This window comes from Salvelinus alpinus, chromosome 11 (assembly GCF_045679555.1).
Source record: "Salvelinus alpinus chromosome 11, SLU_Salpinus.1, whole genome shotgun sequence".
Lineage (NCBI taxonomy): Eukaryota > Metazoa > Chordata > Actinopteri > Salmoniformes > Salmonidae > Salvelinus > Salvelinus alpinus.
In genome coordinates this window covers 60,907,381-60,935,322 of record NC_092096.1, presented here as the reverse complement: position 1 = coordinate 60,935,322, position 27,942 = coordinate 60,907,381, and the positions used below count along the sequence as shown (strand labels likewise).

Genomic DNA, 27,942 nt, shown 5'->3' with positions numbered 1-27,942 from the left:
TCACTCAGAGCCCATTGAACTGGTGAAACTGAATTTGACAGTTTGTCATGGAGCTAAAGAAATGTAGTAATTCACAGTAGTTGACAGCCGTTTGACCTTCTAGCTCTCTTTAGTGTTGTCTATAACAATGTTCTAACCTCTGTGCATCGTTAAAATCAGCCTATCCTAGTGGACGTGACTAGTGTAGTGACTTACTGTTGTTAGACTTGAGGTCACGATGGATGACAGGAACGATGGCCTCTGTGTGCAGGTAGAGCATCCCTCTAGCAATCTGTACTGCCCAGTTGACCAAGACATGCGGCGGGATGCGGCGCCCAGCCAGCGCACGGCTCAGCGGGCCACCGGACGCATACTCCATGATGAGGCACAAGTTGGGTTCCTGTAAGCAAACCCCTTTGAGGGCGATGATGTTGGGGTGAGTGAGCATGGCAAACAGCCGGGCCTCCTGGCGCACGTTCTGGGCCGTCACGCTGATGTCCTCGTCTGGGTCCTGGCGGGCCGCCTTCACGGCGACCTCCAGCCCACCTCTCCACGTACCGCGATACACCTTGCCGAAGCCGCCGACCCCAATGACCTCCTCGAGGCTCAGTTCCCTGAAATCCACGGCCTCGGGTTCAAACTCCCCCACCCCCACTACGGCTGGCCCAAGCTCCCCAACCACGCCAACTCCATTGCCCTGCAGTTTCCCATATGAAGGAGGCTTGAAGGAGACGTAGTTCGAGGGAAAGATTCCCACTTTATTGTTGACCTTGCCCGCCCACCAGCCCTCGTCACCAGATATCTCAGAGTCCAGTGACAGAACTTCCACCAGGTCACCTTTGTGGAGGGTGAGCTCGTCTTTACCGGAGGCCTCATAGTCGAATAAAGCCGTCCACACGGGATTGGTGAAGTTCCCTTTTTGTGATTGATCCAGACCTTTCCAGTTCGACAGCGGGCCGCGGGTAAAAATGTTCTTCAGCGGCTCCATGGAGCCGCAATGAACAGATGTTCAGACACTGGGTTTGATTCTGTGTGGTTTTGAAAATAAAGTACAATAATGTACTTTATTGCGCCTCTCTCCTGTTCGTCTGTGTCTAGTTGGCTCATCAGGGACCAATGAAATTTGTTCAAAGGCCTGGCCAACAGGAACACAACCGTGTTCAAAGACAACAGGATAAAAAATGTCTCTCATGCAACCTGACATGGACTGCATATGTTTCCATTAGAGTTGGCAACAATCAAACAAAGGCCATGGATGTGACCAGTCCTACCAAGTGTGCCAATGTGTAAAAAGGCAGAATTGTCTCCATAAAGCTAATTTCTACTCGACTGTTGTGGTGTGGTTTCTCAATGCGCGGTTTGAGCACATAGCTCACTTAATTACTCTATAACTATACCACAAATTGTCACATATTGACCAATGATTAGGTGCTGCTTCTTGAGATATGAAATAAAGGATGACTTATTCAAATATAGCAAAACCACGACAGTGTAGAACCCAGGATGGATCACATCATACCAAAATGAGCATCAGGTGGTTGTAGAATATCCAGAACATGGACAATAATAACCCAACGGAAGAGTTCAACTCCGTTTAGTTGTCCATTTTGAGTTCTGCATTTTTAGCCATGAAGTGCGGTGGCCACCATAAGCAGGAAGCGCTGAGAAGAGGAGAAGAATAGCAGGAAAGGCGCATTTAGTCCTGAGAACCCCGTGCTTTACGACACGTTTCAAAGCTTACCAACTCGCCCTAAACCATGAGCACGAATAACGGTGTCTGGCCAAAACTTCTATGCGTTGTCAACAAATCCCGCACCCGTTTGCGCAACTGTATCCATATTTGCTGTCTTACCCGATGGTGACATACAATGTCTTAATTGTACACGTATGTATTTTCAATAAGAACTTGATATCCACCTAGTTCGCAACAGGAAGAGTTGTACAAACCTGCTTAGGAGTCTACTTTTTCTAAAAGAGAAACGCACACCAAAAACAAATCCTGTATTGTGCGTAACGATACTTTAGTGCCAAGCCCTGGCAAGCTCGTCGTTATTATCAATGTCATAATTGATTCATTAATATTTGTTATCATGTCCCCTCTTCCTTAAGCAGTCTTCCCTCGTCCCGTTCTCGAACCACTCTACGTCTGTGCTTAAAAGTTTAGAAACTTTTTTCCCAACAGGAAAAGAATCAGGGGTGTATTCATTACTTCTTGCAACGGAAACAGTTTATCGTTTAAGAACCAAACGGAAGCAAACAGAGCAAACGGAACAAATCGGGGAGGGACCTACCTGAATTTGTCCTATAGAAGCTCTCGTTTTCGTTGCAAAACTTTTCCCGTTTGGAGTAAACGGTTTTGTTGGAACAGATTAAACGTTTTGCAACAAAATCGGCGAATATACCACTGCGCCCTGATTAGAGAAACAACGCAACACTCACTCTGGTCGAGAGAGGATGGATTAGGCAGTAATATGCGGACTAATTCCTAATTCCCGTGTTCTGCATTTGAGGTTTACTGGAATATCTGAGTGCCAAATAAATAGCATGTCGCACAAAGGAGCCTTATTGTCATTAGGCCGCTAATTGTTATGGGCCAAGTGTCACAACTGGATGAGGTTATACACTGAGTGTACAAAACATAAGGAACACCTGCTCTTTCCGTGACATAGACTGACTAGGTGAATCCAGGTAAAATAAGGATTTTTAAGCCTTGAGACATGAATTGTGTATGTGTGCCAGTCAGAGGGTGAATGGGCAATACAAAATATGTAACTGTATGGTGGTAGGTGCCAGGAGCACTGGTTTGAGTGTGTCAAGAGCTGCAACACTGCTGGGTTTTTCACGCTCAACAGTTTCCCGTGTGTATCAAGAATGGTCCACCATCCAAAGGACATCCAGCAAACTTGACACAACTGTGGGAAGCTTTGGAGTCAACATGGGCCAGCATCCCTGTGGAACGCTTTTGACACCTTGTATAGTCCATGACCCAACGAATTGAGGCTGTTCTTTACCTTGGGGCAAGTTCGTGGTCCGGTCCAATGTGCAAATGTTGGCATATAAACATCATCATTGAGTTTATAAGGCCTATAATGGGTTACATAGTCTCAAATAATATTGTGGTTGATCATACAGTCATATGAAACAGGGATAATTGTCCTCGTCATTACTGTAGTGTAGATGGGGGAGGGGGGCACCTTTGCCGTGTGCTGCTATGTGGAAACAGTGTTGGTCCTTCTGTGGTCTTTAATAGCTTCCCTGCCCCATGGTAGGTGATTGTTGCTCCGCTGCTTCCTAAAGTCAACTCCCCCACCAAACACCACCCATGCATCCCCCACCCCATGTATCCCCCATCCCATGCATCCCCCATCCCATTTATTGGGGCAACAGGTAGCCTAGCGGTTAGAGCATTGGGCCAGTAACCGAAAGGTTGCTGGATCGAATCGCAGAGCTGACAAGGTACAAATCTGTCGTTCTGCCCCTGAACAAGGCAGTTAACCCACTGTTCCCTGGTAGGCCATCATTGTAAATAAGAATTTGATCTTAACTGACTTGCCTAGTTAAATATATATATATTTTTAGATGTATCCCCCACCCCATGCTACCCAGCACTGACTCATTGCTTGTGCAGGAAGGATGCAGTTGTTTTTGTGGCTGAGACATGCCTAATGCTACATTTACAATATGAAAGCAAACTCAGAAGATGAGGGAGGGAGGAGGGGTGTAAACAGTGCACAGAGTGACAATAGAAAGAGTATTTCCTCTGTGCAGTGTCTAATCAAATAAACCTCTCCCACGGATCAGACCTGTGCTGGCCTGCACTTCAATCACCTTGCCTACTCTGTTGATGTCATGGCCTTGACAGGCAAAAACACACATCAGCTATGGTGACAAACAGCCATTGTTTAAAAGTTTATACACTTCATAGGAGTACTGACAACTAATGCATGGTCGGCTTGGCCATTTATTTTATCCATGCCTGAGAGTCGGGCACACCCCTCAGGAAGTCTTTGGAGACATGAAGGCTGTTTAGAGAAATATAGATTTTCCATATAGGAATGTGAAGCCAAAAGAATGTGGGTAGCAGGGTGGGGTTGAACACAAAGGACATTTTACACTACGGTGAAGCTGTGTGCAACGTTTTGCTTATGTGCCAATGGAATTAAGTTCATTGCCAGTTTCAATGGACTCAATAGCAAATAGCTTATGGCATCACGGTTTGAAATGTCACAGAATTGTTTGGTAAAACATCTCATGCAGTTACGTAAAACAAAAATAAAACAATTGAAAAAAATTAGCAGTGTTTTATTGAAATCTGAACTTTATTTCACCCATACAAAATAAAAAGAATGTTAAAGTTTACATACAGCGTCACGTTTAACTGCCTACCTTTAAACATTTCATATCAAGACAGACACAGACATTAAAACAATCTAAAAAGAGAGAAAGAACAACACGTAATACAAAGGCTAATTTTATTCCAAGTGGGGGGGGAGGAGGGTACGATACCTTCTTGAAAACAAATTATAGGTGAGGAGGAAGGGGAGGGGTTTAACAACTTTAAAAACAAAGTTATGCTTCAGGAGCGTCACAGTATCTTTCAGATAAGAATAGCCAGCACAGACACTTTTGTCTTCAAGAGATGGTTTGGGGGGGGGGGGGGTACAAGACAACATATTTCATGTCATACCTCCAAAGTAGTGACTTGTCACCCAAATTTCAAATGAACAAACAAGATCATCCAATTGGAGTTGTAAACATTAGCATAATTACATTTGAATATGGTTGAAGCTAACGGTCAAGGTCTTCATGAGGATAAATTATCATAAAAAGTTGAATTAAAAAGGGAAAAAAATGCATTGACAAGAATTCATAACCTTTCGTAAAATACACCTCCCCATTTGTTGAGGGCCTATGTAGCCTAACAATCAAACTAGTTGGCGAGAATGACCTGCCACTCTGCCAAATTCATGATAATCCTCACAGACAATAATCTCATGTCCTTTTCCTATAGGTAAGTGCTGATCACTTTTAAAACATTACTTACTGCTGCTCTGAAATCATCAAGTAGCTGTCTATGTGTGTACAGTATTCTATGAGGCTATGTTAGGCTGTGCAGGTGTTAGTTTGTGGATCTCAACCGAACTTGAGCAGAAATGGAGTGATATGTTCTTTGAACACCAATGTCGTAAACAGAAAACACAGAGAGAATAACCAAAGTGCAAACTACAATGGGACTTAATAATCAAACCTGTCCTTGGGCTAGGCCAGAGCCTTTGACGCATCAACTGTTTTTTTTTGTAGTCCAAATAGAACGACCACCTGTCTTAAAAAAACAACCGGGTTCAAATTTTCTCCACAATAAAATAAGAAAAAAATTATAATTAAAACATAATATACAACCGATTACTCTCGTCTTCAGCGGTGGCGGCTGTCATGTCTACGAGCCTTACTGACAGTTGTAGACTTTTCCTGAACAATGAGCTGCATGTGAGTTTCCCCAGACCCACCTCTTTGTCAATGCAGCCAAACAAGAGAACAACTTATGAGAAAATGAAAGGTAAAAGAGCGGGGGGAGCTAAGAGTCATAGTCTTCATCGTCGTCGTCATCGTCGTCTTTGTGCGGCATGGAGGGGGGAGGCGGGGGTGCGGTGCCCATCAGCGAGGGGTGGGGGGCAAAGGAGCCCAAGGACATGGCCAGGCCCCCCTGTGCGGTGCCCATGTGGAGGTACTGAGGTGGTATGGTGTCTGGGCTGTGTCACACAACAGAGAGAAGAGTCATGTTCTGGACGTGGACAACATTGTTGAAACGTTTTGTAATTGAGAAGTAATCATTGAACTTGTCCAATTATCAACAGATTTTTGCTCTACTGGACACCACCCAGAAAAGCAAATATCTGCTTCACTTCAGTGTGTGTGCACGTGTGTGTGTATTTCAAGTTTTTATTGTCGTGTGCACTAATACAGTGAAATGGCTTTTTTGCTTGCTCTTTCCCAACAACACAGTAAACTTTTAATCAATATCAGTAGCACAAAAACAAGTAAAATAGAAATAATAACAACACGAGAAAGTAAGTAAGCTATATACAGGGTCAGTCCCAAAACCATATTCACAATTTACAGGGATACTGGAGTGGCAGGCAGTGCGTGTTTACCTGTGGAATCGGGATTGTGGCTGCAGGTTTGTGCTTGACTGAGAACCGTCCTCCTCATCCCCATCTGTCTCGCTGTCCTCAGAGTCATCCTGTTACCATGTCAACAAAAAGCTAAATAAGCTTCTGAAATCCACACTCTTCCCCATCACACCTGATATAACTTAAATTGGCCACCTAGCCAAACTAACTAACATTTCCCCCAATACAAGGTTACTGTTACCGAAGGTAAGGTTGTGTTTAGTGACTGCCAAATTAAAGGTCAACACCAACCTCTTGCTCCGACTCTGTGTCTGATAGCTTCTTGTCTTTGCCCTTGGAGCGGGCTCCTCCGTTCTTGCGGCCTGACCCTGGCTTTCGACCTCTGCAGGACACCAAGTAAGAACACAAAGTTAAGATTTCATAATTCACATTTTCCATTGAACAAATCTTTAGGGGGCAATCAGTCGTATCTATCCAAGTCAACAGTGGGTATCATTCAGTGTCCGTTACCTGCGTGCACCTTTTTCCCCCCCCTCTGCGTGGTTCTCCTCTCCCTCGCCCTGCATGTCTGGCACTGCTGCTACCAGGTCCTTCAGGAAGTCAAACTGCTGCTCCAGCTCAATGCACTGTTTTCTGCACACAGACACACACATTGTTGAAAACATTACTTTCCCAGAGATCCAAAAGCACTGATAGGCAAGAATGCTGACCATTACAGTCTGTAGTCCTACCAACTTTTGTGACCAACACTGATAACTGAATAAATTACTTACAAGTGTGACGTCGTCATTGTTTTTGCGTTCCGGGACTGGGTGACTTGACAGGCTTTCGTCAGGAGAGACTCCAGGAACAGCTCCAGAGCTCGTGCTGGTGGTTGAATTAAGAAAAGGGAAAAGTAGCCACTAGCCGACAGGACCAGGCAGCCATGTTTTCTTGTCTTCAATAACTCAATTACAGTTAGATATTTCACAACTACTCAAGAGTAAACACTAGACTGTTACTAGGCCAACAAACCCTCAAAACAGTGGATCAAATTAATTTCATTCAAACTGCACAACATAATCACAAACAATTACCCTGTAAGCTAAATCTCCATATTGTCATTGACAAATAAACACGTTTTGAAATGCAGTACTTGAAACTTGCAATGAAATACAGCCAGGTGAAGTTCTCAGGCCTGATAAGGATACATATGATGACAGGAACTGCGGCAGCCACTTTGCCTATCTCTTCATCAGTCTGCATAATCTTCTTAATCCTGGCCTGTAATAGGAATGGGAAAACGTCAGTGAAAGAGTGCTTTAAAGATTCTACTGCTATTAAGCATTTGCATGATTGCGGACTGTACTAATTGAACCACACATGAACAGCACACTGACCGCGGTTAGATGACAAGGAAACTAGGCTACAGACAGCAATGGCTGAATGTGCAACGCATAGACCTAACCCAGGGTTTCCCAAACTCTGTGCACGTTTTGGTTTTTGCCCTAGCACTACACAGCCAATTCAAATAATCAACTAATCATCAAGCTTTGATCATTTGAATTAGCTGTGTAGAGTTAGGGCAAAAACCAAAACATGCACCCCTTGGGGTCCCAAGGGCCGAGTTTGCGAAATGCTGGCCTATCTAAAACACCTGAGGATTTAGGTAATGAGCAGAAGTCAAGCAGAGCGTAACATGATGACGATCTTGATAGGTAGCTAATAATACCACACTTGAACTGGGAGCTAGTTGTTTGTTATGGTGACGATTATATAATCTACAGGCCTATTTCTTTTGAAGCTGTACCTGTTATTCTCCTACCAAGTTCACCTAGCTAGAGACCACCATGCACCTACTTGGTTTCAGCCCTGTCTGTTTTGGCTCATCTCACATCAAGACAGGGAGGAGGTAATCTACAAAGCCATCTAGCTACCTCACTCCCTCTACTGCACCTGCTGCCTCGACCTCTGAATGCTGAGCTATGAAAAAGCCAACTGACATTTACTCCTGAGGTGCTGACCTGTGATTATTATTTGACCCTGTTGGTCATCTATGAACGTTTGAACATCTTGAAGAACAATCTGGCATTAGTGGCCATTTACTTGTATCATCTCTACCTGGCACAGCCAGAAGAAGAATGACCAACCCCCAGAGCTAGGTTTCTCTCTAGGTTCCAACCTTTCTAGGGATTGTTTCTTAGCCACCGTGATTCTAAAACTGCATTGCTTGCCCTCTGGGGTTTTAGGCTCAGTTTCTGTAGAAGTACTTTGTTACAACTGTCTGGCTGATGTAAAATGGGCTTTATTAATAAATGTTCATTGATTGAGTGAGTAGCGGCAGCAGGTATCATGACATTCATAGGGGGACTGGTTTGCTGACCACGTAGCCATTATACTAGCAAGCAACATCCTCTTATTTTCCATACAAGATGTGTCACTTATTTTGATGCAAATCCCTACCTAACATGGTCATAATGATTTTGGTCAATAATTAATCCAGGTCTCTCAGCACAGATGGCAAGCTTGCAAGTAACAATGACCACGCTAGACAGCAATGCATTTTTAATGGCCACCCTCCCCTAAATAGTGGCTGGCTAACTCGTTACCACATTAGCTAGATAACATATCGAACGATACAGCTCTAGCTAGCTAGCTACTAAGTAACTAGTTAGTTAGTCTTCTTGTATTGCAAACTAGCTAGCAACCAAGCCCAAATCCCATTCATGGGTGCACTGTTTTAGCTAACGTTTACAAGCTACTTAGCAAACGCGTTGGTAGTCCCAGCTCATATTTAACTAGATCATTACCGTTAGTTAACTGATTAGCAAGCAAAGTATCAACTTACCGGAGGGAATCTGGCGTTATATTTCTTCTTTTTGCTGGGCATTATTGAGTAACCGTGCTAGTTAACTTAAAACAATCTTCAATGGTGTGTTATATGTCCCTCCAACACGCACCTAAGTGGGTACCTATCGTTAGCTCCTAGCTAGCCTAGCACGTAGCAACGTCGTCTTCTCGAGATGTTCCGCAGGGTCTCACGTTCCGTAGGGTTCTCGCCTAAGCCTGCACACTGTCTGGTCTGGTCTGGTCAAATAGACAGCACGCGGTTTTGAAATAATAAACAAACACAGATTGATTATTATCAAAGGACTCCCGTGTTGAGGTAAAATGCAACATTGCAAGCTATACGTGACAAAAAGCTAAAAGTGCATGATACAAATGTAATGTGGCACTATATTGGATCACTCCTTCCATGCGGCATGATACACCCCAAGTAAGAATTTCAGATTAGTCTGGTGTACCGGGTAGTGCTGCGGCTGACACCCTTAAATAACTGTCGGCGCACTACTTCCATCTCTTCATTTTCTCGGCTCATTCCAGCGAGGATTCGTTTGGTAAGAGCTCTATGTTAGTGTATAAGCGCATAAGTAATACCCGCAGCTTTTCAATAGCTTGGAGCAGCTAGTTAGCTAGCCTCTCCATCAAGGTGCTCTGCTGTCCCCCCACTCGGTTTAGTTTGTGCTATCTCGTTTGGTTTTCGTCTATTACTAACCTGGGCGATACTCGGTTTGGTATATCCAGTATTGTGGTGCTGAGGGTTTGTGCTAGTAGTTTGTCCACCAGAACCCTCCTGGTCATAGCCCCCGGGTTCGGGGACCGCGCCTACCCCAAAGATCCGGATATTTCGATACGTTTCATTTCGGCGGGCTTGCAGTTCTCCCTGAGAATGAACTAGGTGTCACGAAACGCAGTTATCTTGTCTAGACTCATGTGTGTTATGTAGCACTATATTGGATCACTCCAGTATGGTATTATTTCGCGCGGCAGGATACATTCCGAGTAAGATGCTTCAGTCCAAACACCTAAAAGACAACTGTCTGCTTTCCAAACACAACACACACCTTCCCCGTCAGCCCTCAAATTAAGTGGACACTTCTGATGACATATCATGAGGTATGATGATGCGTTGACACTTGCAGGGCAAGGTGCGCTGGCGGAAGGAATTAATTTTAAATGGTCGACCTTGGCTTAAAGTTAGTCCCACGGATGTGTTTTCATTCATCATGGAACCACCAGTAGCTGTGTGTGCTTTTATATGCGCTCGGTCAATTTTGATTGCATTTCATGTCATGGCTAGATGACAAACCATCCGCAGACATCGAATACTAGCCATCCGACGATATCGCGTAAATCGAGAATTACAATGTGTGATGTCAGGGAAAGTTGTATGGCTAGCTAGCATTTCCAAAAGCTAAACAAACAAAAACGTCATTACGTGTTTGTGCTGTCGTGCATTATTAGCACAATTTTGAACTTTTAGATTCGTTTTTACCTACAATTGTATGGTGACTTGATGTTGGTTTTAAGTTTTGGCTGACTTAATCTTTGAATTGAATTATGGGGCGTTTTAGGCCCTGGAATGAACAGAATCTTACACTATCACAAACGAGTGCTGAGGGGCCAAACTCCCTTGCTTGGCTAATTGTTTGGACCGGTGGAAAATATTGCAGCTAGGATTCCCGCAAGGGTAAGTGGAGGGTTTGTCTTTTACGCATTTGAAATTTCAGATTAGTACCAGGTAGTACTGCGGCTGACCTTCTTCCTTTTGTTGGCTCATTCCAGAGGATTCGCATGGTAAGATCTCTTAGTGTAAAAGCGCGGAAGTATACCCGCAGTTATTCAATATCTTGGACTAGCTACCCTCTCCATCAGGGTGCTCTGCTGTCCCCCCCACTCGGAATGGCTTGTGCCATCTAGTTTGGGTTTTGTCCTTGTTTTTATTACTTGTGACAGTGTACCGACCTGGGCGATACTCGGTTTGGTCTACCAGTATTGCGGCGCTGAGGGTGTTTCTTAGTTGTCTGTGACTTGTCTGTCCCCGGAACCCTCCAGATAATAGCCTTCGGCTTTGGGGACCGTGCCTTCCCCGCAAAATCGGGAGACTGTTTGTTTCGCTCTGGTGGGCTTGCAGTGCTCCCCTGAGTGAACTAGGTGATGTGAGGTGCACCACGTTTCATCTCTCACCTGGCGCAGCCATGTTGCCTAGACTCTTGTGTGTTCCACGGTGAACGAGCTATGCAAAGTAGCTAGCTAAACGAGAGGTGACCATTGCAGGACTAAGCACAGTTATAAACACACTTTCCTGAAGTCCTGCCAACCAGCACCCCACGTATAAAGCAAGAAATAAGCTATAAACGTGTTTGAGGTAGAATGCCCTACCCCTTTATGGTCAGGCAGTTCACACTGTTGGCTTCAGTTTTCCACAACGAAAAGCCGTTCAGCTCGCCTTCAGATAATGAGACTTAGTATGATACTGTATGTCCCATTCTAAACTATCGTAAAGTGTTTACTATAGACACAGTAATATTACTTTTGGCTTCATTTTCCAGTATTTGTTAGCCCGGCCATAGTGAGATTACACTGGGGTTTTCTTTAACGTAGTTGCTGGGTTGTGATAGTTTTTGTTACTGTTTTACAGTAATCAGTTTCCCTTGGAAACTCACATCTCCGCACTATTGCACTAAGGGTTTCAGTGTGTAGTTGTTTTTACTATAGTTCTTTTGCACTAATTTACAGTACAGACTAAATATCCCTTAATTGGAAACTGATAACTGATAACTACCTGAGTTTTTCTACACAGTGTGTAGCTGGGTTTACTATAGTTTTTCTGTTGCACTACTTACAGTAGGTTACATACAGTAACTGCTAGTTTCCAGTGACTATCCTAGTTTCCCTTGGAAACTCACTTTTCAGCTATTACACTGCCGTGTTGCACAGTGTGTAGCTGGGGTTATTAGTTGTGTTGTACTTACAGTTAACACTAACTCCTAGTTTCCACTGGAAACGTACATCTCAGAACTATTACACTGAGGGTTTCAGTATATACTGTCCCTTTAGAAAGTATTCAGACCCCTTGACTTTTTCCACATTTTGTTACGTTACGGCCTTGTAAAATGTATTAAATAAAACAATTTCCTCAGCAATCTACACACAATACCCCATAATGACAAAGTGAAACAGGTTTTTAGAAATGTTTGCAAATGTATTTAAAAAAAAAGAAACGATACCTTGTTTACATAAGTATTCAGACCCTTTGCTATGAGACTTGAAATTTAGCTCAGGCGCATCCTGTTTCCATTGATCATCCTTGAGATGTTTCTACAACTTGATTGGAGTTCGTCTGTGGTCAATTCAATTGATTGGACATGATTTGGAAAGGTGCACACCTGTCTATATAAGATCCCACAGTTGACAGTGCATGTCAAAGCAAAAACCAAGCCATGATGTCGAAGGAATTGTCCGTAGAGCTCCGAGACAGGAATGTGTCGAGGCACAGATCTGGAGAAGGGTACCAACATTTCTGCAGTATTGAAGGTCTCTAAGAACGCAGTGGCCTCCATCATTCTTAAATGGAAGAAATTTGGAACCACCAAGACACTTCCTAGAGCTGGCCGCCTGGCCAAACTGAGCAATCGGGGGAGAATGGCCTTGGTCAGAGAGGTGACCAAGAATACGATGGTCACTCTGTTAGAGCTCTAGAGTTCCTCTGTGGAGATGGGAGAAACTTCCAGAAGTACAACTATCGCTGCAGCATTCCACCAATCGGGCCTTTATGGTAGAGTGTCCAGACGGAAGCCACTCCTCAGTAAAAGGCACATGACAGCCTGCTTGGAGTTCGCAAAAAGGCACCTTAAGCCTCTCAGACCATGAGAAATAAGATTCTCTGGTCTGATGAAACCAAGATTGAACTCTTCGGCATGAATGCCAAGTATCACTTCTGGAGGAAACTTGGCACCATCCCTACGGTGAAGCATGGTGGTGGCAGCATCATGTTGTGGGGATGTTATTTTCAGCGGCATGGACTGGGAGACTAGTCAGGATCGAGGGAAGGATTAACATAAAGTACAAGAGAGATCCTTGATGAAAACCTGCTCCAGAACGCTCAGGGCCTCAGACTGGGGTGAAGGTTCACCTTCCAACAGGACAACAACTCTAAGCACACAGCCAAGACAATGCAGGAGTGGCTTCGGGACAAGTCTCTGAATGTCCTTGAGTGGCCCAGCCAGAGCCCGGACTTGAACCCGATCGAACATCTCTGGAGAGATCTGATCGGACGACTGTGTGATCATGCTCTCTGTAGCCGACGTGAGAAAGACCTTTAAACAGTTCAACATACACAAGACTGCGGAGCCAGACGGAGTACTAGGACGTGTGCTCCGGGCATGTGCTTACCAACTGGCAGGTGTCTTCACTGACATTTTCAACATGTCCCTGATTGAGTCTGTAATTCCAACATGTTTCAAGCAGACCACCATAGTCCCTGTGCTCAAGAACACAAAGGCAACCTGCCTAAATGACTACAGACCCGTAGCACTCATGTCCGTAGCCATGAAGTGCTTTGAAAGGTTGGTAATGGCTCACATCAACACGACTATCCCAGAAACCCTAGACCCACTCCAATTTGCATACCACCCAAACAGATCCACAGATGATGCAATCTCTATTGCACTCCACACTGCCCTTTCCCATCTGGACAAAATGTACACTTATGTGAGAATGCTATTCATTGACTACAGCTCAGCGTTCAACACCATAGTACCCTCAAAGCTCATCATTAAGCTAGGGATCCTGGGACTAAACACCTCCCTCTGCAACTGGATCCTGGACTTCCTGACGGGCCGCCCCCAGGTGGTGAGGGTAGGTAGCAACACATCTGCCTCACTGATCCTCAACACTGGAGCTCCCCAGGGGTGCGTGCTCAGTCCCCTCCTGTACTCCCTTTTCACCCACGACTGCATGGCCAGGCACGACTCCAACACCATCAAGTTTGCAGATGACACAACAGTGGTAGTAGGCCTGATCACCGACAACGACGAGGCAGCTTATAGGGAGGAGGTCAGAGACCTGGCCGGGTGGTGCCAGAATAACAACCTATCCCTCAACGTAACCAAGACTAAGGAGATGATTGTGGACTACAGGAAAAGGAGGACCGAGCATGCACCCATTCTCATCGATGGGGCTGTAGTGGAGCAGGTTGAGAGCTTTAAAACCTTTTGTCAATAGGGGGAGCTGTTAGCATTATTTTTTTTTTTACATTTCCAAATTAAACTGCCTCGTACTCAATTCTTGATCGTACAATATGCATATTATTGTTATTATTGGATAGAAAACAGTCTATAGTTTCTATAGGAGTTGAAATTTTGTCTGAGTGGTACAGAACAATTTCTACAGCACTTTTCATGACAGGGTTCAGATTTCAGAAATTTTTACCTCTGATCTGGGGTCTGTTTTTAAGGCGACAGTGAATGCTATGAAGAAACCGACACTGCCTACGTCTTCCTCTGGGTGTCTGTACGTCATCACGTTTTCATTGGAATCGATGGGACGTTCACAGCCATTATAAAAGACGAAAATGTACAGAGACCACCCTTTCTCAACGTGCGCCTGAAGCGTCAAGGCCATCGGACCTGCCTCGTTCCAAATCGTTTTCTAACCAGCAGTATTTCTCCGGTCATGTTTTCAGTCGTTATAGTTGTTAAAAACATCATAATGTAGTGAATTTTAACCGTTTTATATCAATTTATATCCGTTTAGTGCGATTTTGAGGAATTTCTTTGTCGTGCACTCTGAAAGTTTGGACACGCTTTAGGGTGTCGGTCGTTGGTGATGGACATTTCGAAGGACAGAGGACATCTATCGACCAAAAGACGTTTATAACATAGAAAGGATACATTGCCCAAGAATATGATGGAAGATCAGCTCAAAGTAAGCAATATTTAATATGATAAACCGTGTTTCTGTCGAAATATTTTAAACGCATATATCGCCATTTTGTTTGGTATAGCTTCACTTGGCCAACCCTGTATTGAAAAGTAAGGATAATTTTAAAAATGTAAATCAGCGGTTGCATTAAGAACTAATTTGTCTTTCGATTCCTGTCAACCCTGTATTTTTTAGTCAAGTATATGATTAGCTTTTAATTAAACTAGATCACTCTGATAGATGACGTCAGACATATTGAGGCTTGATTTCCTAGTATTTTCATTGTGTAACCACGGTTTTGTATGGCTAAATATGCACCTTTTCGAACAAACTGTATATGTATGTTGTAAAATGATGTTACAGGAGTGTCATCGGAAGAATTCTGAGAAGGTTAGTGAAAAAATTAATATCTTTTGGCGGTGGTTACGTTATAGCGCTCTTTGGCTGGAATCGATGCTCTGGTAACGTTGGAACATGTAGTATGCTAACTTATCGATTTATTGTGTTTTCGCTGAAAAACGCTTAGAAAATCTGAAATATGGTCTGAAATCACAAGAACTGGGTCTTTCCATTGCTATGCTTTGTCTATTTTTATGAAATGTTTTATGATGAGTAAATTGGTCATACACGTTGCTCTATCTAGTAATTCTAGTGGATTTGTGATGGTCGGTGCAATTGTAAACTGTGATTTCTACCTGAAATATGCACTTTTTTCTAACAAAAACTATCCTATACCATGAATATGTTATCAGACTGTCATCTGATGGTTTTTTTTATAGGTTATTGGCTATCAATATCTTAGTTGAGCCGAATTGGTGATAGCACCTGAAGGAGTAAGAAACTGATGGAGTTAGAATAGTGGTGTATTTTGCTAACGTGTTTAGCTAATAGATTTACATATTTTGTCTTCCCTGTAAAACATTTTAAAAATCTGAAATGGTGGCTTTATTCACAAGATCTGTATCTTTCATCTGGTGTCTTGGACTTGTGATTTAATGATATTTAGATGCTACTATCTACTTCTGAAGCTATGCTATCTATGCTAATCAGTGTGTGGGGGGTGGGGGGTGCTCCCGGATCCGGGTTTCTGAGGCAGTAAAAGTTAAGTTCCTTGGTGTCCACATCAACAACAAACTAGAATGGTCCTAACACACCAAGACAGTCGTGAAGAGGGCACGACAAAGCCTATTCCCCCCTCGGGAAACTAAAAAGATTTGGCATGGGTCCTGAGATCCTCAAAAGGTTCTACAGCTGCAACATTGAGAGCATCCTGAATGGTTGCATCACTGCCTGGTACGGCAATTGCTCGGCCTCTGACCGCAAGGCACTACAGAGGGTAGTGCGTATGGCCCAGTACATCACTGAGGCTAAGCTGCCTGCCATCCAGGACCTAAAAATTGTCAAAAACCCCAGCCACCCCAGTCATAGACTGTTCTCTCTACTACCGCATGGCAAGCGGTACCAGAGTGCCAAGTCTAGGACAAAAAAGGCTTCTCAACCGTTTTTACCCCCAAGCCATAAGACTCCTGAACAGGTAATCAAATGGCTACCCGGACTATTTGCATTGTGTGCCCCCCCAACCCCTCTTTTTACACTGCTGCTACTCTCTGTTTATCATATGTGCATAGTCACTTTAACTATACATTCATGTACATACTACCTCAATTGGGCCGACCAACCAGTGCTCCCGCACATTGGCTAACCGGGCTATCTGCATTGTGTCCCTCCACCCGCAAACCCCTCTCTTACACTACTGCTACTCTCTGTTCATCATATATGCATAGTCACTTTAACCATATCTACATGTACATACACCGGTGTCTGTATGTAGCCTCGCAACTTTTATAGCCTCGCTACTGTATATAGACTGTCTTTTTACTGTTTTATTTCTTTACTTAACTATTGTTCACCTAATACCTTTTTTGCACTATTGGTTAGAGCTTGTAAGTAAGGTCTACCTACACTACACCTGTTGTATTCGGGGGCACGTGACAAATAAACTTTGATTTGATTTGAAAATAGCTGGGCAGCAACTAGGGTTGCACATTTTGGGGAATATTCAGAGGTGGAAACTTTACGTGGGAATATATGGGAATTAATATTAATACTATTTAAATGTAGATGTTTTTAAACTCAGCAACAACAACAAAAAAGTCCTCACTGTCAACTGCATTTATTTTCATTACTTAACCTGGATAAATATTTGCATGACCATAAGATTCAACAACTGCGACATAAACTGAACAAGTTCCACAGACATGTGACTAACAGAAATGGAATAATGTGTCCTTGAACAAATGGGAGTTCAAAATCAAAAGTAACTCAGTATCTGGTGTGACCACCAGCTGCATTAAGCACTGCAGTGCATCTCCTCCTCATGACTGCACCAGATTTGCCAGTTCTTGCTGTGAGATGTTACCCCACTCTTCCACCAAGGCACCTGCAAGTTCCCGGACATTTCTGGGGGGATGGCCCTAGCCTTCACCCTCCGTTCCAACGATCCCAGACGTGCTCAATGGGATTTAGATCCGGGCTCTTCGCTGGCCATGGCAGAACAGTGACATTCCTGTCTTGAAGGAAATCACGCACAGAACAAGCATTACGGCAGGTTGCATTGTCATGCTGGAGGGTCATGTCAGGATGAGCATGCAGGAAGGGTACCACATGAGGGAGGATGATGTCTTCCCTGTAACGCACAGCGTTGAGATTGCCTGCAATGACAACATACTCATTCTGATGATGCTGTGACACACCGCCTCAGACCATGACGAACCCTCCACCTCCAAATTGATCCCGCTCCAGAGTACAGGCCTCGGCGGAACACTAATTTCTTTGACGATAAACGCGAATCTGACCATCACCCCTGGTGAGAGAACCACGACTCATCAGTGAAGAGCACTTTTTGCCAGTCCTGTCTGGTCCAGCGACGGTGGGTTTGCCCATAGGTGACGTTGTTGCCGGTGATGTCTGATGAGGACCTGCCTTACAACAGGCCTACAAGCCCTCAGTCCATTCTCTCTCAGCCTATTGCGGACAGTCTGAGCACTGATGGGGTGATTGTGTGTTCCTGGTGTAACTCGGTCAGTTGTTGTTGCCATCCTGTACCTGTCCCGCAGGTGTGATGTTCGGATGTACCGATCCTGTGCAGTTGTTACACGTGGTCTGCCACTGCAAGGACGATCAGCTGTCCGTCCTGTCTCCCTGTAGCGCTGTATTAGGCGTCTCACAGTATGGATATTGCAATTTATTGCAGTCCTCATGCCTCCTTGCAGCATGCCTAAGGCACGTTCACGCAAATGAGCAGGGACCCTGGGCATCTTTCTTTTGGTGTTCTTCAGGGTCCGTAGAAAGGCCTCTTTTTAGTGTCCTAAATTTTCATAACTGACCTTAATTACCTACCGTCTGTAAGCTGCTAGTGTCTTAACGACTGTTCCACAGGTGCATGTGCATTTAATTGTTCATGGTTCATTGAACAAGCATGGGAAACAGTGTTTAAACCCTTTACAATGAAGATCTGTGAAGTTATTTGGATTTTTACGAATTCTTTGAAAGACAGTGTCCTGAAAAGGGGTCGTTCCTCTTTTTGCCGAGTTTATTTACCATATCATATGGAGACAAACAAACCTTTTACCTTGTCATAAGTAGACATGGCAAATGATTAAGTCCTTCCAATAGGAAAAAAAAACTATTTTGTTACGAATTGACTCTTCACATGGGATGATTTCACTGAACAACAAAAGGGAATATTGAATGATCCCCAATGATCCATCGCATCTCCCAAAAACATTTTCAACATCTGTGAAATGATAGTCTAGAAACTAAAGCTTTGGTTGTCTTCCTCAGGCTTCCATGTCTTTTCCCTGGACCTCCTCAATGTCCATCTCTTGAACGTCAGACTCTGAAGCCTCATCTTCACTGTCACTTTCCAAACTTGTTGATGGCTTGTTGTCAGGCTCAAAAAGCCTCAAATTTGCCACCAGGCCAAGGTGGCGAGGCACAGTAGTGTTGAAACCATAGGCCTTGTTGATCTCTGCACCAGACAGGATGCTCTTGCCAGCATACTTGGGGTCCAACATGTACGCTGCGGCGTGTGTGGGCTTCAGGCAGAAGTCTTCAAGTTTTTTGATGTATTTCAGAACTGCAGTTTCCACTGTTTGGAGCAACAGTGAAGTGGGCAGGGCAGTATGGATTTCTTCTCTTACATCTGCAAGCAGAGTCTGAACATCAGACAGGATGGCATTGTCTCCCTCAATCTGTGCAATGGCTACTGCTATAGGTTTCAGGAGTTTCAGGCTGCGTACCACTCTCCCAAAATGCATCATCCAGGAGGATCCTCTTGATGGGACTGTCCATATCGGCAGACTGATATGCCATTTCTTGGAGAGACTCCTTCCCCTCCAGGAGACTGTCAAACATGATGACAACACCACCCCAATGAGTGTTGCTGGGGAGCTTCAATGTGGTGCTCTTATTCTTCTCACGTTGCTTGGTGAGGTAGATTGCTGCTATAATTTGAAGACCCTTCACATACCTAACCATTTGCTTGGCTCTCTTGTAGAGTATCCATTTTTTTGAGTGCCATGATGTCTTTTGAGGAGTAGATTCAATTCATTAGCAGCACAGCCAATGGGTGTGATGTGAGGGTAGGACTCCTCCACTTTAGACCAAGCAGCCTTCATGTTCACAGCATTGTGTCACCAGTGCAAATACCTTCTGGTGTCCAAGGTCATTGACTGCCTTCAGCTCATCTGCAATGTAGAGACTGGTGTGTCGGTTGTCCCTTATGTCTGTGCTCTTGTAGAATACTGGTTGAGGGGTGGAGATGATGCAGTTAATTATTCCTTGTCCACGAACATTCAACCACCCATCAGAGACGATTGCAATAGTCTGCTTTCTCTATGATTTGCTTGACCTTCACTTGAACTCTGCATCCAGCAAATGAGTAGATAAAGCATGTCTGGTTGGAGGGGTGTATGCTGGGCGAAGAACATTCAGAAATATCTTCCAATACACATGGCCTGTGAGCATCAGAGGTGAACCAGTTCCATACACAGCTCGAGCAAGACATTCATCAGCAATTCTGACTACGTTCCTCCGTTGAGTCAAAAAAATATATGATTCCAAGAGGAGCATGAGCCGTTGCTACCGATAAGGTGTCTGATTCATAATTTTCACCTCGAACAGAAATAGAGGGGCTTTTGTCAGAGGTTGCTTGTTGTGAGCGCTGAGGGAACTTTATGCACTTGGCCAGATGATTCTGCATCTTTGTTGCATTCTTCACATATTATTTGGCACAGTATTTGGAAATGTACAAAGATTTTTCTTCTCCATTGGCTGCAGTGAAATGTCTCCACACATCAGATGGTGCCAGTGGCAGTTTCCTGTTAAGATTAGGGGGGAAATAGAAAAAAAACTCAAATTCCATGTACAGATAAATAGTTAAGCAGTTAGATTAAACAGCTCCTTTGTAAGATAAATGTTTTAAAATGAAACCTGTATGGGAACAGGTGAATTAACACTCGGTTAGCAGGCTCAAGCAAGCTAAAACCCACATGGTAGCAGAAACTAACTAGTAGAAAGTGTTAACAAGTTAGAAATGATTTAAACACACTTTGCTGTAGGCTACTATTTACTAGTTAACAAAAAATAATGCATGTCACACAAAATATATTCACCCCACCCAGTATTGTAATCAAAACTTACCAGAAAGCATGAGTCCTTGGCTCAGACAGTGTAGTAGTGTGGGCTCAATAGCATCTCATTAGTGTGCAAGATCTTGAGAATCAGCTGTACATGTGATGGAAGAATGCACTGTGCATGCAGAGGGTTACAATTCCTATGAATTGAGGATAGTTTAACCAAAATATGCCACAAGACCTATAATATCCTTGTGTATCCCACAAAAAAAAGGTTTACTGTTATAATCTAACTTTTTTTAAATGAATTTTTGCCCAGGAATTTGGGAAATTAACCTCCCACGGAAAAATTCCGTAGAGTTTCTGACCCTTTGCAACCCTAGCAGCAACGCTCCCCATCCAACCTGACGGAGCTTGCAGAGAATAATGGGAGAAACTCCCCAAATACAAGTGTGTCAAGCTTGTAGTGTCATACCCAAGAAGACTCGATGCTGTAATCGCTGCCAAAGGTGCTTTAACAAAGTACTGAGGAAACGGACTGAATACTTATGTGAATACTTATGTAAATGCCTATTTCATTTTTTTTATTTTCATGAACTAGCAACACCAATTTTTTTTTTTGCTTTTGTCATTATGGGGTATTATGTATAGATTGAGGGGGGGGGGGGGGGTTGAATACATTTTAGAGTAAGGCTGTAACGTAACAAAATGTGGAAAAAGTCGAGGGGTCTGAATACTTTCCGAAGGCACTGTAGCTGGGTTTACTGTAGTTTTGATACTTTAGTTTACAGTACAGATACTATCTATCCTAGTTTCCCTTAGAAACTTGCAAAACAGCTAGATTCCACTGCTGGTCTTGTGCAGTGTGTAGCTGGGGTTGCCATGTTGTTACACTGCAGGGTATGTCTTCCTCCCACAGAGAGAAACTACCATTTCCAGTGGGGGGGGGGGGTTTCTTGAGAAATGCCAGGTGACCCTGCCTGTGTGGCACTCTGTAGTCACCCTGAGGTGCTGGCTGGCATTGGCACAGGCCCAAAATCCAAACAGAGAGGCAAGTGGAGTCCACATGGGCACTGAATATAGTGATGGAAGGCTACGATCTCCGATGCTGGCCACCGCTGTAGTTTAGATTTTCTAGTGTTAATGCCCTGGTTGACAATGTTTCAGAAGGAGTTCAGATTACCTACATCCAAACCCCTCATTCTGGCCAAGGGTTCTGTCTGACAGACACGTTAACCGGTCAAGAAAGTTGTCCACACTCGCTGTTGCAGGTGAACTAGGGTTTTCCCCCCAGTGTGTTGTGCCTTGCTAGAGCAATGAACACTTTTCACAGACGCAGGCAATACGAAAGCTTTATCAGGTAACTATGGTGAGAGTGTTGGGCAAGGGCCTATCCAACCTGATTCTCACATTGCATGGTGGACACTGTTACGGCAGCATTTTGGCCGCCCTGGTTGCCTTTGCCTTTTGAAGTGGTGGCACATTCTACTGTAGGAATTAACTGCCTTACCTGGATGTTTGGATAGTCTGCCCCATCAGTGAACAGGCCACAACAGACACAAGGACCCTCTTGACACACATTCGAGTTATGGGACCTGACCCCCTCGCGGAAGGTGATCTACCTCAGGATGTCCATAGACTCGACTCTCATGAGGGCACATCTCCCTTAGGCGAGAGTAACAAAATTGGTGGCTTCACTGTTGGTTCCACTGGGCATTCTCCATCAGGCCACTCATGCGATGGTTCAACTCCCACAGGCGGCACCCAAAACAACAGACACCGTCAACTGTTCGTGATTAGTGAATGTTTGAGGACCTCATCGAAGTGGCTATCCCGCTCCTTCCTGGTAAATGGTGTGAGCCTGATCCGAGTCCACCGCAGAGAGCTGGTGTGCACTGAAGCCTCTGACAGGTTGAGGTGCTGTGTTCAGAGGCAGTTGGCCATTGGATCAATGTGCTGGAGCTCAGGGTGGTTTGCCTAGCTCTTCAACCATTCCAGCCCTACCTGGTAGGACAGCATTTCCTAATCCAATGGTTCGGGAGCTCTTGCCATGGGCCCAGACCCGTTCAGCATTGATCAGAGTAGCACATATCCCAGGGTTCTTGAACAATGCAGCAGACATGCTCTTGAGAGATGCTGCTTTACGCTTTCCAATGGTTCAGCCTCTCGGGGACACCATGGAAGCTGCCCTTAAGGCCCGACCTTCTCTTCAGGCTAGGGGACCACTGGCATCTGGAATGACATGCTTCGGGCTTGGCCTCAAAGGCGTTAGTGGACCAGTCTTGGCCTTCAGGACAATGTGGTGAACACGTTGCAGAGCGCCATGGTTTCTTCCACCACTGCGTCATATGAAATGTGGTGGGGCATATTCTGTACCTGGTTTGAGAGCAATATGTGCAAACGGTTTTCAGTCACTGCTTGATCCGGGCTGAGCGGAATCCACATTTAGTGTATTTAGCCGTCATGACGAAGGCCAAGAGGGACCCATGGCTGGCTACCCATTGCTCTCCAAATTTTATGAAGGGAGTTCGACTTCAGTGTCCAACAATGGCCCGCTCGGTGCCAAACTGGAACGTTGACGTTGTGCTGTCAGCGCTTGCTAAGCCGCCCTTGAGCCCCTAGAGTCAATGACTTTGAAGCACCTATCCATGAAGATAGCATTCCTGTTGGCTATTACCTCCACTAAGAGGGTGAGTAAACTTCATGCCTTTTTCAGTGAGCACTGAATGCATTTCAGAATTAGTCCAGATGACGAGTTTCACCCTCCGTCTTAACCCCTCATTCTTGACAGACGTGAACCGGCCCTTAACATTTGTCCGCAAATGCTCCTCCCGCGGCTTCTGCTGTAATGGCGCATTCTACTAGAGGACTAGCTAAATCGTGGGCACTGCTGCAAGGAGTTCCCCTCAATAACGTGCGCTTTAGCCAGTTGGGCATCATCTAGCACCTTTTTCTAGTTACTATCGAGTCATTGTTGCACTGTGCTTGGTGTTGCCTCCATTTCCCTGAGTGGGGACGGAGGGATGTAGCAACTATGACTGCGCTGAGCTCAGTCCTACGGGACTTTGTTCTCTGTCTGACCCTTACCTAGTTCACCGATTAAAAAATAAAATAATAATAAAATAAAAAATGTGTATTTATTTTTTATATGGTATTGTGATACCATATTGGAGTGATCCAATATAGTGCTACATAACGAAGGTTATGTATGTAACCACGGTTATTTGAGCTATTGGATCACTCAAATCCTCTGTCTGTGATCTACAGTGCTTCAAAGGACACAAGGTGGAAGTAGTTCGGCGGCAGTTACTTAAGGGGGTCAGCCGCAGCACTACACGGGACTAATCAGAAATTATTACGCAATGTATACTGCCGCGCGGAAGGATACCATATGGGAGTTATCCACATGATCCACATAAGTAGTTACACTTATTACACATAAGAGTGATCCACACGTAACCTTTGTTATTTTTCTAATAAACTCAGCAAAAAAGTAAACGTCCCATTTTCATGACACTGTCTTTCAAAGATAATTCGTAAAAATCCAAATAACTTCACAGATCTTCATTGTAAAGGGTTTAAACACTGCTAGTTTAATGAACCATAAACGATTAATGAACACGCACCTGTGGAACGGCTGTTAAGACACTAACGGCTTACAGACGGTAGGCAATTAAGGTCACAGTTATGAAAACTTAGAACACTGAAGAGGCCTTTCTACTGACTCTGAAAAACACAAAAAGAAAGATGCCCAGGGTCCATGCTCATCTGCGTGACTGTGTCTTAGGCATGCTGCAAGGAGGCATGAGGACTGCAGATGTGACCAGGGCAATAAATTGCAATATCTGTACTGTGAGACGCCTAAGACAGGGAGACAGGATGGACAGCTGATCGTCCTCGCCATGGCAGACCACGTGTAACACCTGCACAGGATCGGTACATCCGAACATCACACCTACGGGACAGGTACAGGATGGCAACAAGAACTGCCCGAATTACACCAGGAAAGCACAATCCCTTCATCAGTGCTCAGACTGTTCGGAATAGGCTGAGAGAGGCTGGACTGAGGGCTTGTAGACCTGTTGTAAGGCAGGTCCTCACCAGACATCACCGGGCAACAACAATAGGCGACTATGGGCACAAACCCACCATCGCTGGACCAGACAGGACTGGCAAAAAGTGCTCTTCACTGACGAGTCGTGGTTTTGTCTTACCCAGGGGTGGTGGTCAGATTTGTGTTTATCGTCGAAGGAATGAGCGTTACACCGAGGCCTGTACTCTGGAGAGGGATTGATTTGGAGGTGGAGGGTTCAACATGGTCTGGGGCGGTGTGTCACAGCATCATCGGACTGAGCTTGTCATTGCAGGCAATCTCAACGCTGTGCGTTACAGGGAAGACATCCTCCTCCCTCATGTGGTACCCTTCCTGCAGGCTCATCCTAACATAATCCTCCAGCATGACAATGCCACCTGCCATACTGCTTGTTCTGTGCATGATTTCCTGCAAGACAGGAATGTCAGTGTTCTGCCATGGCTAGCGAAGAGCCCGAATCTCAATCCCATTGAGCACGTCTGGGACCTGTTGGATCGGAGGGTGAGGGCTAGGGCCATTATCCCCCAGAAATGTACGGGAACTTGCAGGTGCCTTGGTGGAAGAGTGGGGTAACATCTCACAGCAAGAACTGGCAAATCTGGTGCAGTCCGTAAGGAGATGCACTGCAGTACTTCATGCAGCTGGTGGCCACACCAGATACTGACTTTTGATTTTAACCCTCCCTTCAAGGACACATTATTCAATTTCTGTTAGTCACATGTCTGTGGAACTTGTTCAGTTTGTCGCAGTTGTTGAATCGTATGATGTTCATACAAATATTTACACATGTTAAGTTTGTTGAAAATAGACGCAGTTGACAGTGAGAGGACAATTTTTTTTGCTTAGGTACCGTTCGCTAGGCTACATGCTATTTTGTATACGGAGTGTTTCAAAGTTTTGCTAGCGACATTGAAATCATGGAGGCTTGAGCAGGCTTAAACATTGCTAGCTGGCCAGCTACCTTAGTACAGAAACATTTCATTACTATACTGTAAGATGCTCTGTTCATGCAAGTAAAATGTAAATACAGAGTTCTAAACATTTATCCATGCTAACGAGCTAGCTAGCTGTTTAACAAAGCTAGGCCAAAACAGCTTCTATCTTTGATTGTACGAGCTCATTGTGGGCTTTCCATGCTCTCTGTTGTATGCTTGTTCGGGATGAGTGCAAAGGCAGTGTTCTCATGAACAAGGTTTTATAACTTTTCCTACTCAAACTAACATCCATGCTTATCTACAGGAAAATTGTGCACCCATTTGACCATTGCTGAGAACCCACCCCAGGAACCCCTTATTGAGATTCCACCATGGAGGATGTTCAGGTGGAGGAAGATGTTCCAAAGGAGGGGGCAGAGGTGGAGAACACAGAGCCATTACCTGCAGAGAGCTATGCAGCAGAGTCTATGGCTGCAGACATGGACCCCTGGATCATATTTGACTCTCGCAAAACGCCTGCAGCTGAGTTTGACGGCTGGCTGGAGACCAACAGGCCATCCCAGGTGGGGCGCTTTGGGGACGAGGAGGGTGGTAAGGGACCTGTGGGGTGGATCGCTGTGTTGGGCCCGGACCACTGCCCTGCCACAGGGGACATCACTGGACTCCAGGCGAGCTGGGAGAGGCTGCTGACCAGCGGGAGAACCATCACCTTCCAGACTGTGAAAGAACTGGCACTGAACCACAGGGTGCTCACCGGCAAGTGGCTGATGCACCTGGACTCAGGCTTCAAGGTGGACCATGCCTGGGAGTGTGTGGCCAGAGCAGCCGTGGAAGGGAAGATCCTCCAGACCAAGGTGAGCCCGCGCGACCCCACGTCTGACCGTAAGCATGTCATCTGTTCCTATAACAAGGACTTCACAGATGAGAACGAGGTGATGAGGCTGGATGCAGTCATCCGGGCCACGGGCGTCAAGTGCTTGCTGTCCTTCAAGCCGGATGTTTACACTTACCTGGGTATTTACCGCAACAACCGCTGGAATCTCTGCCCCACAATCTACGAGAGCAAGTACGACCTGGAGTGTGTGCCCCGACGTTCCCACATCGTCAACAAAGTCACCAATCTGGAGGTCACCTAGGAAAGGAGTGTGGGAGGATAGTTTGCTATTGCTAAACAAGCACTTAGTGTTGGACACGCCATGAATTAGGCTATATTGTACAGCACTGTACTTCTGACTTGGGTTCAGTTAATTCCCCGAAGTATGGGGTTTAATATTTCTGAGATCTTCCTATACGTCTCGAAGCAGACTTGTTCATCATGCTGAAATTAATTTCAGATAATTTCTTGCCATAGTTCATTGCAAGGTGCTTCAAGATTCAGATTATATTGTCTACATACAAGCAAAAATGTTGTAAATCAAGTCTTTAATTTACTTATTCGGTAGTGCAGCTGCCATCCACAACTCTGAAACCAGAGCTTGTCACTGGTCATGCAGTGACTGAATACATGCATGTTTTGTTGTGATTCTGTACCTTTTAACATTTACAAAGATGTCAAGGTATCTGTAATAAAAATGTCTTACCATTTTCATTGTTTGGCTTCAATATGTTTTGTGCTCAATGTCATCAATTACAACAATTGCCAAATAAATGTATTTTAAACATTCTCTGTTGTATTGTCAGTTATCCTCTACAGGATCGGTGGGTCCCCCATGAAACGGTTGAGCTAACGTATGCTAATGCGATTAGCATTAGATTGTAAGTAACAAGATTTTCCCAGGACATAGAAATATCTGATATTGGCAGAAAGCTTAAATTCTTGTTAATCTAACTGCACTGTCCAATTTACAGTAGCTATTACAGTGAAAGAATACCATGCTATTGTTTGAGGAGAGTGCACCGTTAATAATAAACCAATTAGGCACATTAGGGCAGTCTTGATACAAAATTTAACAGAAATGCAATGGTTCATTGGACCAGTCTACAACTTTGCACATACATTGCTGCCATCTTGTGGCAAATCTAAGTTGTGCCTGGGCTGGAATAATACATTACATTTCTCTTGCATTTCAAACCATAATACAAATAAAAAACCAATGCGTTATTTTGTACCAACTTATACCAGATCTGTGTTATTCTCCTTCTAGTTCACATTTCCACATACTTCAAAGTGTTTCCTTTCAAATGGTATCAAGAATATGCATATCCTTGCTTCAGGTCCTGAGCTACAGGCAGTTAGATTTGGGTATGTAATTTCAGGCGCAAATTTTAAAGGGGATTATTTATACTGTATTGAGTGACAGTGGGAAGTGTAGTAGGCAACACGTACAATCACTTAGCAAACCCAAATGTTTAAATTAATCTAATTTTCTGTCTGCATATATACTTGCACAAAATATTATACAAGTGTCTGTTTTCAGTGAGGC

At 44.5% G+C, this 27,942-nt stretch overlaps 3 protein-coding genes across 5 annotated transcripts in view; 1 reads left to right on the top strand and 2 right to left on the bottom strand.

The window, feature by feature from the left end:
- The window catches only part of LOC139534612 (mitogen-activated protein kinase kinase kinase 11), a 47,935-nt gene extending 45,788 nt beyond the window's left edge, over positions 1 to 2,147 (bottom strand). For both annotated transcript variants that reach the window (XM_071333881.1, XM_071333882.1), the window contains exon 1: positions 196 to 2,147. In XM_071333881.1, the coding sequence (XP_071189982.1) occupies positions 196 to 967 (772 nt within the window). In that variant the 5' untranslated portion in view covers positions 968 to 2,147. The remainder of the gene's footprint in view (positions 1 to 195) is intronic.
- Positions 2,148 to 4,265: 2,118 nt separating this feature from the next.
- On the bottom strand, positions 4,266 to 10,061 carry drap1 (DR1-associated protein 1 (negative cofactor 2 alpha)). The gene is made up of 8 exons (XM_071333880.1): positions 9,646 to 10,061; positions 8,938 to 9,176; positions 7,301 to 7,373; positions 6,884 to 6,977; positions 6,621 to 6,743; positions 6,402 to 6,492; positions 6,132 to 6,220; positions 4,266 to 5,729 (listed from the first exon to the last, which is right to left on the bottom strand). The coding sequence occupies exons 2-8, from the start codon at positions 8,977 to 8,979 to the stop codon at positions 5,555 to 5,557; spliced, it is 687 nt and encodes a 228-aa protein (XP_071189981.1). The 5' UTR covers positions 8,980 to 9,176; positions 9,646 to 10,061; the 3' UTR covers positions 4,266 to 5,554.
- Positions 9,380 to 27,182, top strand: c11h11orf68 (chromosome 11 C11orf68 homolog). Of its 2 annotated transcripts, none has more exons than XM_071333877.1 (2): positions 9,380 to 9,487; positions 25,824 to 27,182. In XM_071333877.1, the coding sequence occupies exon 2, from the start codon at positions 25,891 to 25,893 to the stop codon at positions 26,653 to 26,655; it is 765 nt and encodes a 254-aa protein (XP_071189978.1). In that variant the 5' UTR covers positions 9,380 to 9,487; positions 25,824 to 25,890; the 3' UTR covers positions 26,656 to 27,182. The 2 variants fall into 2 exon arrangements, with proteins under 2 accessions (XP_071189978.1, XP_071189979.1); XM_071333878.1 differs by lacking the exon at positions 9,380 to 9,487 and adding an exon at positions 10,104 to 10,620.
- The last annotated feature ends 760 nt before the right edge of the window (positions 27,183 to 27,942 follow it).

Coding starts and splice junctions, on each gene's coding strand:
- drap1 (XM_071333880.1), bottom strand. CDS start 8,979: ATGCCCAGCAAAAAGAAGAAATATAACGCCAGATTCCCTCCG. Junction 6,493..6,620: donor GGGGAAAAAGGTGCACGCAG/GTAACGGACACT, acceptor GGTGTCCTGCAG/AGGTCGAAAGCCAGGGTCAG. Junction 5,730..6,131: donor CCACAATCCCGATTCCACAG/GTAAACACGCAC, acceptor TGTGTGACACAG/CCCAGACACCATACCACCTC.
- c11h11orf68 (XM_071333877.1), top strand. CDS start 25,891: ATGGAGGATGTTCAGGTGGAGGAAGATGTTCCAAAGGAGGGGGCAGAG.